This window comes from Microcaecilia unicolor, chromosome 3 (genome assembly GCF_901765095.1).
Source record: "Microcaecilia unicolor chromosome 3, aMicUni1.1, whole genome shotgun sequence".
NCBI lineage: Eukaryota > Metazoa > Chordata > Amphibia > Gymnophiona > Siphonopidae > Microcaecilia > Microcaecilia unicolor.
This window is the reverse complement of record NC_044033.1, coordinates 185,612,600-185,624,648: the sequence shown is the minus strand read 5'-3', so window position 1 is coordinate 185,624,648 and position 12,049 is coordinate 185,612,600. Positions and strand designations below refer to the sequence as shown.

The 12,049-nt window shown below is 46.7% G+C and overlaps 1 protein-coding gene across 1 annotated transcript in view; it reads right to left on the bottom strand.

The window, feature by feature from the left end:
- ESYT1 (extended synaptotagmin 1) overlaps positions 1-12,049 on the bottom strand; it is a 179,329-nt gene that overhangs the window by 61,504 nt on the left and 105,776 nt on the right. Inside the window, exon 6 of the mRNA XM_030196761.1 lies at positions 8,326-8,415. Within this exon, the coding sequence (XP_030052621.1) occupies positions 8,326-8,415 (90 nt within the window). The remainder of the gene's footprint in view (positions 1-8,325; positions 8,416-12,049) is intronic.

Here is a 12,049-nt window from a genome sequence, read left to right as displayed (position 1 = left end):
AGTTAAGGAGCAGATACTAAGTTGTGCTCGGAAAACACAGAACTTGGAATTTGGCGGAGCAAAGGTTTCTGTTTATCAAGATTTGTCCCAGTTCACTTTGCAACAGAGAAGGTTGTTGAAGCCCGCACTGGACGTTCTCATAAAGGAACGTATTGCATATAGATGGGGCTTCCCCTTTTCGGTGATCTTTACAATCAAAGGGGCTAAGCATAGAGCCTGCTCACTGCCAGACGCCTGGGCGTCCCTGCATGCGGCGGGGCTGGTGAATTCAGGCACACCTCCGGGAGCGGTGGCACCCGCCACTAAAGCGAGACTGCAAAAATGGCAACGGATCCCTGAACCCAACAAAAAGAGCAACTCGAAGCGGCGGGCTGCAGCAGAAGGAACCTGAACTTTGGTGAAGTAACTCATTTGGGACTTGTAGAGCTTGACTTTGCAAATAAGAGGGTGAGACGGACAAGAGGTGAAATGGTGTGGTATAAATGACTGTGCTACTAAGCCTAGAGGTTTCTCTTTCTCTCCTCTCTCCTTTGCCTCTAAATGTTTAGAGGAGGTCCTAACTTGGGATCAGAATGTACATTTGTTTAGCTGAGGGGGAGAACTTAAACTAGAGGGGACCTTAAGATGTGAAGGAGATTAATGTGAAGTGGCGGGTGGGTAAGGTGTAAAGTGGCATGAAGAAACGGGAAACAAATGGGGTTTGTATGAAAGCTGTTCAAAATGGAAATGTTTAAATGGTATGGGGACCTGATGGTAATTGGGAGGCGGCTGATGGGATGGGGGGGGGGGAGGTGGGGTGCCTGGCATGTTGTGGGTTATTTTCTCTTCCTTTTTTTTCCCATTTAGGGGACTTGTTTCCCTGACTGGTGTACGGATGTGGGGGGGGAGGGGGGGAGGTCCGGACTTGCATAAAGTGAGAGTTGAAGAACGTAGAAGCATTCAGCGGGCCATGTTGGAAGGTCCGTCTGGTCTTAGATGTCAGCCATGAGTGCAGATATAAAGGTTTTATCATATAATGTAAAAGGCTTGAACATACCTCAAAAACGGCAAAAACTATTTAATGAGCTCCAGCATTTGAAGCCCCATATAGTACTGTTGCAGGAGATGCACCTCCGCCAGCGGGATGAGAGACTCCTATACCAACCACAATACTCTAAGGTTTTTTTTGCCTCATCTGTGGATGGCTCTAGGAAAAGGGGGGTGGCGGTGTTGATTCACAAACAGGTACCTGCCCAAATAGTTAAAATTAAACGGGACCCTGGGGGGCGTTTTTTGTTTCTGCACATAAACATAGATCAGGTGGATATAACTTTAGCTTCAATATACGCACCTAATGATCACCAAGGGGCATTTTACACTAAGGTGAAGAATCTTCTAGCCACATTCGCCCGGGGCTCTCTGATTCTGGGGGGTGACTTTAATGGGGTCATGGATCCGGTATTAGATCGGTCTGGAGCTGCCCAGTCTGCGGGGAATAGGGACTCTTTGGCCTTAGGATCGCTGGCCCTTTCTTTGGGAACCCTGGATATATGGAGGCTTAGTTATCCACATGTGAGGGACTACACTTACTTCTCTTCAGTACATACGTCTTACTCCCGTATTGACTATATCTTCCTTGACGTAGCGCTCACAGAGAGGGGTCCGAGGGCAGGCATTGGGAATGTGACGATTTCTGATCATGCGCCTGTCTGGGTGACGTTACCTTCAATTAAGGTGGAGGTTAAAGATCAGAGATGGGCACTGAATGCTAGTGTGTTGCAAGAGGGGGAGGTAGTGGAGGGCTATAGGAGGGTGTTGAAAGAATACTTGGAATTGAACAAAGAGTCGGGACCCTCCCTTAGTATTGTGTGGGATACAATGAAGGCGGTGTCCAGGGGCTACTTTTTAAAGATAGCTAGCCAACGTGCAAGGATACGCAGGAAACAACTGGCACAATGTTTGGAAAAGATTAGGGCGCTAGAGGTGAGACATAAGGCAAGTGGGTCCCAGGCCACTCTGGAGGAACTGCGTAATCAGCGACTTCAGTTAGACTCTATTTACTCAGACCACTTATGCCAGCTTCAATCCAAAATGACGGCCCGGGCGTATGAATTTACTAACAAAGCAGGCAGAATCTTGGCCATACGTTTGCGCAAGCAAAAGGTGTTACGGGCGGTCACACATATCCGGGGGAAGCGGGGGGATATTCTGAACACAGCGGAGGCCGTACGGCGGCGTTTTGCTGAATTTTATCAGGAGTTGTACGCCAGGGAGATTAACCCTTCTGTGGAAGCCATTACAGAATATTTAGCTGAGAGTGATCTTGCCTCTTTGACACTTCAACAGAGAGCAACTTTGGAGGAACCTGTTTCCTCGGTTGAAATTCAGCGAGCAATCCAGCATTTGCCATCCTGTAAATCCCCGGGGCTGGACGGCCTCCCGAACGAATTTTATAAGAAATTTGCCCCCGAATTAGCACCACTACTAGCCGAGTTGTTTAACCAAATTGGAAAGAGGGAGACGCTTCCCCCCTCTATGCTGGAGGCATGGATAGCTGTGCTACCTAAGCCCAATAAAGATCATGAGGAATGTGGATCATATCACCCTATCTCGGTCTTGAATGCTGATGCCAAAATATTAGCTAAGGTCTTGGCTAATAGGTTGGGACCGCTACTCCCTGCAATAATACATCCTGATCAGGTGGGCTTTGTTTCACACCGAAAGGCAACAGACAATACGCGGAGAGTACTCGATATCATGTATTTAGCTAAAAAACTCCTGAGTCTGGACGCTGAAAAAGCCTTCGATAGGGTGCACTGGCCCTACATGTATAAAGTGTTGAAGACATTTGGGATAGGGCCACAGTTTCGAGGGTGGATACAAGCGTTTTATAGCTCACCCAAAGCGTGTATTAGAGTGAATGGAGGTAACTCTGATATGTTTGCTCTACATAGGGGTACCAGGCAGGGGTGCCCTCTCTCTCCGCTACTGTTCGCCATGGTTATGGAACCGTTTGCATCAAGGGTCCGATCTAACCCAGGGTACACTGGCATAACCATAGGGGGGAGAGAACATAAGTTGTCCTTATTCGCAGATGATGTGCTGTTGTTTGTCCCTAGGCCACTAACTGCCTTCCCTGAGCTCTTGAGGGACATTGAAGAGTATTCTGCAGTTTCAGGGTTCAAAGTAAACATGTCCAAAACTGAAGCCTTAAATGTGACTCTCCCAGTAGGAATTGTGGATGAAGTCAAATCGCTATATGCTTTTAGGTGGGCCCCACAGAGTCTTCGTTACTTGGGAGTGAATATCACTGCTCAACTTTCGGAACTCTTTACTGCAAACTATAAGGGATTGTCCCGGGTGCTTGCTGAGGATATGGAGAGCTGGGGAGATATTGGACTTTCATGGTTTGGCCGTATAGCCGCCATTAAGATGAATATCCTGCCGCGCCTGCTGTACCTGTTCCAGGCCCTCCCAATAGAGATGCCCCGAAAATTTTTAGCTGCACTGCAAGACCATATTGTGCGGTTCATTTGGGCAGGTAAACGCCCTAGGCTAGCAAGAGCTTTTCTGTATCAGGAGAAAAACAGGGGAGGACTTGGGGTCCCTAACTTGGCTCGGTACCATCGGGCAGTGCAGGCACGTGCGGCGGTGGAATGGTATCAGGATTACCCAGATAGGCAGTGGGTGCATATAGAACAGTCTACAGTGGGTGCACGGCCCTTGAAAGCGCTTATGTGGATGCCGAGTACTCTTAGGTCCTTGGGGGAGGGATTGTGTCCTTCTGTATATGTCACCTTTACCAACTGGGACAGTCTTTTCCCAAAGCGTCAATGTACACTGTCTCGTCTGTCCTCGATAGCACATAATCCTTTGTTTTACCCGGGAACTGAAGTAGGACCATTTACAAGGTGGTATGAGGGGGGTTTGCAAACATGGGGTCAATTATTTGAAGGGGAGTCCCTTATGTCTTACCAGATGGCCCGTGAGCGGTTCCCGGTAGTGGGGACTGACGAATATGCATATCTTCAATTGACACATTTCCTTAAGACTCGGGCAGTCCAGGAGGTGATACAGAGGGAACACTCTACCTTAGAAAAACTTTGTGAGGGACAGACCAGGACAGGTGGGTTGATATCCCGATTGCACCACATTCTTAATCAGTATATACGTCGTCATACCATACATAGGAAGAGCTGGCAGAGAGAGCTGGGTATAGAAATAGAGGAGGCGGCATGGGAGAGAATGGAGCAGGCTGCGGCGGGGGTGTCGTCTCATGTACCTTTCAAAGAAAATGCTATCAAAGTACTGTTTCGGTGGTATATGTCACCGGAGCGCCTTCAGCGCATTTACCCGGCCTTGTCAGGCTTGTGCTGGAGGGGCTGTGGTCTCAGGGGATCCATGGGTCATATCTGGTGGCATTGCAGGAAGATTAGAGCCTTTTGGAAAATGGTCCGAAGTAGACTGCAGATTTGGCTGGGTCGGACGATTCCCTGGCATCCAACCATTTTCCTTTTCTCGGCAAAAGTGGCGGGATTTTCTCCCACTCAACAGGATCTCTTGCGCTATGCAACGTGTGCAGCTAGAATTGTAATAGCAGCCTCTTGGAAACTACCAGTGGTCCCACCGCTGGATAGATGGCTCCGAAAGATGGGGTATGTTTGCGAGATGGAGCGGCTCATGGCTGAAAGACGAAACCTAATGCCTAAGTGGCGCTCAACATGGGATGCTTATCTCCGCTATACTCGCAAATGAAGTAGGCAAAAGAATTAACGATGCAGGTCCGGAGTGGGAGGGTGGGGAGATTGAGGGGGGTAGGGGTTAGGGTCTTGTTATCCTTTGATAAAAGTTCTATAAACCTTGAAGTTTTTATGGCCTCGCTGTTCAGGTCTCTTAGTTCTTTCAGTAGCCGGGATAGGGAGTATGGACATAGCAATGCGTGGTTAACTGCATGATGTATTTTCCAATATGTTCTCTCTGATTTCTGTTCAGTTTTCTGTACCAGTACTTAAGGCTTATCTTGTCATACTTTACTGGATTGCTATATTGTCTATTAATAAAGACTTCATACAAATAAAAAAAAAAAAGATGAAGGAAGAAATATCTTCAATGAAAATAGAGATCAAAGATGCCATGCAGGAGCTCAAACATGATCTTATTTATTTTATATTTATTTATTTCCAGCACTTGATATACCGCAAGTGATCCCTAAAGCGACTATGTGGTTTACAATTTCTATTACAGGTACTTTGCATTGTCCCTAATGGGCTCACAATCTAAGCTATATATATTGTCCCTGGGGCAATGGAGGGCTAAGTGACTTGCCCAGGGTCACATGAAGCTGCAGAGGGAATTGAACCTGGTTCCCCAGGATCTCAACCCACTGACAACTGTCAGGCAGCAGTGGGAATCGAACCCGGTTTCCCAGGTCTGCAACCCGATGCACTAACCATTATCTTGCTAATATGGGAGCTTGGATGGATGGTGTGGAGTCCTGCATGGAAAGCTATGAGGATGCTGTGTCGAGCCTATAGAATGGTGTCAAGGCGCTACATACAGAATACCTGGACTTAGTGAATAATGTGGAAGGCACTGAAAATCAGTCCAGGCACAATAATATTGGGTTGCAGGGAGTGCCAGAGATACAGGAGTTTTGAGATGCAGAGGGAGCAATTAAGCAGTTTGGAGTCCTGCATGGAAAGCTATGAGGATGCTGTGTCGAGCCTATAGAATGGTGTCAAGGCGCTACATACAGAATACCTGGACTTAGTGAATAATGTGGAAGGCACTGAAAATCAGTCCAGGCACAATAATATTGGGTTGCAGGGAGTGCCAGAGATACAGGAGTTTTGAGATGCAGAGGGAGCAATTAAGCAGTTTGCAGCATGGCTGTTGCAGCACAAAATAGCAACTTTTGCAACTGAGAGGGTGCAAGATCTTTGGGCCCTCGGACTGAAGATAAGCTATGTGATATAACTGCCTGCTTTCACAGATATGTGGACAAGGAAAAGTTGATGTGAAAGGTCAGAGAGATGGGAATCCTGCAGTGGAATGGTGTGAATGTTGAGCTTTTCCAGAACTTACCCTACAGCACATTCCAGAAACACAAGGCTTTTCATGAAGTGACCAAGGCCATGGCACAGGAAACATTGGAAACATAAATGGATATTTCCATTTGGGCTTCTGGTACCTATTAATGCATTGTGGACAAAGCCTTGGAGCTATTTTGTAAGGAAGAAGTGAGGTACAACCGGGAGCAGCTCAGGCCTCTGAGCATTTAGATGTTCACCAATGGCTTGTGAGTTTCCGCTGACAGAAGATAGAGAGGCCTATGAAGTAGGTGGGCTCTGGCGGCACCTCGCTGGGTGAGGTTGATGGACTACTTTGCCTATCTTTCAGCTACTGGTGTGTGTTTAGCTGTTTGATTATTTTCTGGCTGGCCTTTTTGGAGACAATGTACCTTATGGGATTGACTGAGATGTGTGTATGAGTTTAGTGTGGGACATAGGGCTGTGCATGAGGCAGTGCATGATATGTTTTATGGTGAGGGGACATGGTGTATGGATGAATGCAGTGGGGGAGGATTGTTTGTTGTGCTTGTTCAGCATTTAGATGGGGTTGCTTGACAGGGTTACTTCCTTGCTATGTGGTGAGAGAAAATTTCATTTCCCACAGGGAGTGTCCTGGGGGAATGGGGGGAGAATTGCTTGGGGGGAAAGTGGGTCGGGGGTTGCAGGGGGGTGGTAAAGGGGTGGTTGGGGGTAGGATATGTTATGGCTACTTCAAGGTTTATTTTCTTTGGGGTACTATGGGGCCTCCCAGGTTGAATATCTTGACTTTTAATGTGCGAGGTCTCAACTCTCCATCTAAACGTAAGATGATGTTTCATGAACTGTCGAGGGTCCATGACTCTATCTGTTTTATACAGGAGACCCATTTGCTCAAATGACATCAACATTATGTGTTTGGCTCAAACTTCCCAATATCTTTATGGGAGGGCGGGAGTGGATATTCTTTTACCAAAGGGTTGGTGGTAGAGGTGTTAAGGATGATTATTATTTATTATTTATTGTATTTGTACCCCACATTTTCCCACCTTTTTGCGGGCTCAATGTGGCTTACAGAGTATAGCTATGATAACGTTGTTACATGATTTAAAAACAGTCGATCATAAGCAGAGGTGAAAGAGGATTTAGATGGAAGGTGTTAGGTAAGGTCGTGTGAGAGGTGTTGTTTGGTGTACTTGGGTGGTTTAAGGAATGATTTGTTTCATTGAGGGTGACTTTTGTAGGCTTTGTTGAAGAGATGTGTTTTCAAAGCCTTGCGAAAGCTGGTTAGATTGGTCATGGTTTTCAGGGCCATGGGTAGTGCGTTCCAAGACTATGTGCTTTTGTACGCAAAGGTAGTAGCCTTTGGATGCCCAAGGTCATTTTCTTCTGATGGTGATGAATGGGGTTAAATATACCTTGATAAACATTTATGCCCTAATGAGAATCAAGGGGCCTTTTTATTTCAGCATCTTGATACTATATTGCATTACCAGGAAGGGGAGACTTTAATTTGACTCTTGCCCCACACCTTGATAACATGGGTGGGCAAGTTCCTTATAGTAGAACTGAGAGGAAAAGGTTTAGGAAGTTTTTAGCTATTCTCAATGTAGTGGATGGGTGAAGTTGGATGCATCTAGGGATGAGGAGGAAGACTATTTCTCTCCAGTTCATCAATTGTATACCTATTTGTTGGTGTTGGCAAAGAGTAGTTATCTTGGGGGGTTTGGTCAGACCATGCTTTAGTTTGGGTAGGGCTGTCTGGAGGGAGCAAAGCCTGGGGACTTGTGTACTGGAGACTGAATGACGGTCTGTTAGACAGTCCTGTACTGTACCATGAGCAGATGGTGGAGGTCTTGATGACATGGTGGGAGGGGCTTCTGTACCATAAGATGATGATGGGGATCCTGATCCCATAAAGAGAGGAGTTCTTCTACCATGAGCAGATTGTGAGGGCCCTGATTCCATGGACGGATGTTACTGCTCAGTTCATGGGGGGGGGGGGGGGGGGACCATTGTGAAAGATGGACTGTAAATCCCAGGGGTAAAGGGCAGTGCTAGAAAGTGCACAATATCTAACCTCCCCCATCCCAATGTTCCCTTTTGCTACAAAAATGGGTCACTTGTTTTAGAGTTGCAAGGTAACCAAGTCCTATCTTCTTTAGACATGGCACTGATTAATGTGACTGTGCAAGCAGTGAGTTAAACCAGTATCACTAATGCAAAATATTCTACCTATCTGCCAGAGAAGACAGAGAGCGGAGGCCCATGACCACAACAGATAGAGGTCCACACTCACCGGCCGGCGGATGAAGAAGAGGGTCAGAGCCCCTATGATGGGAACATCGCCAATTAGAGGTTCCAGGATTACACGCAGCATCCCATGCAGCTGGGGAAACAGTGAAAGACCATCATAAGGGCATAGGGCAAAATGCAAAACCTCCACAGACAATGGGCTTTCATACAACAAACAGAGTGCTTGCAATAAGTATTCAGAAACCAACTCTCCACTACACCCCTCTTGCACAGTCCTGAAGACTGACAGTCTTTCTCCTCTGTACTGCTGGACCCCTCCCTCCACACCTTTACATTTATATTTATTAAATCTGATAATCTGTCCTTTTCCAAGACAACATAAAATTACTTATCCTTTTTCCAAATCTGAGCTCAAAGTGAGTTACAATTCAGGTACAGTAATTATTTCTCTGCTCCAAATGGCTTAGAATCTAAGTCTGTACCTGAGGCAATGGAGGGTTAAGTGACCGTCCAAGGTCACAACGCGCTGCGGTGGAAGAAGCCGGATTCAGAAATGCCAAGTTACCCAGTTCCAGGCTAGAGACTTTGGGACAGTCCTGGATTTCTGACCACTTCATCTTGGTGCATTATGAGACTTGCAAAACTGATTTCAACAGGCTGGATCAGGTACTTCAAACCCCACCCTGCTCTGGGATGCAAGTTCAAAACCAGGAATGGCCAAAAACTCTCCAGCCTAGAACTGGGTAACTTGCCATATTCCTTCTGCACACCTAATGCACACTTCTTGTCATGGCACTTTCCCTGATAATAAACGTTCTATTATTCTAACACCAATACCAAAAAACAATTCCGTTACCATAACTGATGTAACAAACTACAGACCAGTAGCCTCCATTCCTTTGATGATAAAGCTGATGGAAGGAATAGTAGCAGCACAAACTATGGACTACCTTTCACATTTCTCCCTACTACACAAATTGCAATCAGGTTTCAGACCATGCTATAGCACCGAGACTGTCCTTACTACCCTAGTATCAAATCTCAGAAAAGAAATTAGCATAGGGTCTAAGATCTTAATAATGCAGTTCAATATGTCTAGTGCATTCAATGTAGTAGATCATAATATCCTACTAAATGTACTAGACAACTTTGGTATATGTGGCACAGTCCACAGATGGTTTCAAGGACTCCTGAAATCAAGATCTTACAAAATAAAAATGAAAGGGACCTTATCCTCTCCTTGGTCACCGGACTGTGGCATCCCTCAGGGCTCTCCATTATCACCCATTCTGTTTAATGTAATGATGTCACCACTATGCAACAGACTAGAAACAGAAGGATTCAAAACATTCATATATGCTGACGATGTTACCATATACATAACCTTCAAAAAGAACATTAAAGACATCTTACAAAAGGCAAAACTTGGCTTAAATCTGATGGAAACCTGGGCCTCAGAATCGAAAATAAAGCTAAATAAAGAAAAAAATAAATTCATGGTCATTACCAACCTATTTGACCAAAACGACTACAACAGTTTCACAACTGACAACACTTCATTCCCCATTGACAATAATCTGAAAATTCTAGGTATAATTATAGACAAACATTTAACATTTGATACTCAAGTTTCCTCAGTAATCACAAAATCTTTCAGGTCTCTTTGGAATCTAAAAAGGATCAGACCCTATTTCTCATCAGAAATGGTACAATCATTAACATTATCCCAATTCAATTATTGTAATGCCATATATGCTGGCTGTAAGGAGTACCTGTTGAAAAAACTCCAAACAGCTCAAAACACTGCATCCAGGTTCATATATAAAATCTCTCGTTTTGAAAATGCCTCCCCTTTATTAAGCGAATGCTACATACCTGTAGAAGGTATTCTCCGAGGACAGCAGGCTGATTGTTCTCACTGATGGGTGACGTCCACGGCAGCCCCTCCAATCGGAAACTTCACTAGCAAAGTCCTTTGCTAGCCCTCGCGCGCCCGCGCGCACCGCGCATGCGCGGCCGTCTTCCCGCCCGAAACCGGCTCGAGCCGGCCAGTCCAGTATGTAGCAAAACAATACACTTCAAGGGAAGACTCAACTCCAAAGGGGAGGCGGGCGGGTTTGTGAGAACAATCAGCCTGCTGTCCTCGGAGAATACCTTCTACAGGTATGTAGCATTCGCTTTCTCCGAGGACAAGCAGGCTGCTTGTTCTCACTGATGGGGTATCCCTAGCCCCCAGGCTCACTCAAAACAACAACATTGGTCAATTGGGCCTCGCAACGGCGAGGACATAACTGAGATTGACCTAAAAAATTTACCAACTAACTGAGAGTGTAGCCTGGAACAGAACAAACAGGGCCCTCGGGGGGTGGAGTTGGATCCTAAAGCCCAAACAGGTTCTGAAGAACTGACTGCCCGAACCGACTGTCACGTCGGGTATCCTGCTGCAGGCAGTAATGAGATGTGAATGTGTGGACAGATGACCACGTCGCAGCTTTGCAAATTTCCTCCATGGTGGCTGACTTCAAGTGGGCTACCGACGCTGCCATGGCTCTAACATTATGAGCCGTGACATGACCCTCAAGAGCCAGCCCAGCCTGGGCGTAAGTGAAGGAAATGCAATCTGCTAGCCAATTGGATATGGTGCGTTTCCCTACAGCCACTCCCCTCTTGTTGGGATCAAAAGAAACAAACAATTGGGCGGACTGTCTGTGGGGCTGTGTCCGCTCCAGATAGAAGGCCAATGCTCTCTTGCAGTCCAATGTGTGCAGCTGACGTTCAGCAGGGCAGGAATGAGGACGGGGAAAGAATGTTGGCAAGACAATTGACTGGTTCAGATGGAACTCCGACACAACCTTTGGCAGAAACTTAGGGTGAGTGCGGAGGACTACTCTGTTGTGATGAAATTTGGTGTAAGGGGCCTGGGCTACCAGGGCCTGAAGCTCACTGACTCTACGAGCCGAGGTAACTGCCACCAAGAAAATGACCTTCCAGGTCAAGTACTTCGGATGGCAGGAATTCAGTGGCTCGAAAGGAGGTTTCATCAGCTGGGTGAGAACGACATTGAGATCCCATGACACTGTAGGAGGCTTGACAGGGGGCTTTGACAAAAGCAAACCTCTCATGAAGCGAACAACTAAAGGCTGTCCTGAGATCGGCTTACCTTCCACTTGGTAATGGTATGCACTGATTGCACTAAGGTGAACCCTTACGGAGTTGGTCTTCAGACCAGACTCAGACAAGTGGAGAAGGTATTCAAGCAGGGTCTGTGTAGGACAAGAGCGAGGATCTAGGGCCTTGCTGTCACACCAGACGGCAAACCTCCTCCAATGAAAGAAGTAACTTCTCTTAGTGGAGTCTTTCCTGGAAGCAAGCAAGATGCGGGAGACACCCTCTGGCAGACCCAAAGAGGCAAAGTCTACGCCCTCAACATCCAGGCCGTGAGAGCCAGGGACTGGAGGTTGGGATGCAGAAGAGCCCCTTCGTCCTGCGTGATGAGGGTCGGAAAACACTCCAATCTCCACGGTTCTTCGGAGGATAACTCCAGAAGAAGAGGGAACCAGATCTGACGCGGCCAAAAGGGAGCAATCAGAATCATGGTGCCTCGGTCTTGCTTGAGTTTCAACAAAGTCTTCCCCACCAGAGGAATGGGAGGATAAGCATACAGCAGACCTTCCCCCCAATCCAGGAGGAAGGCATCCGACGCCAGTCTGCTGTGGGCCTGAAGCCTGGAACAGAACTGAGGGACCTTGTGGTTCACTTGAGATGCG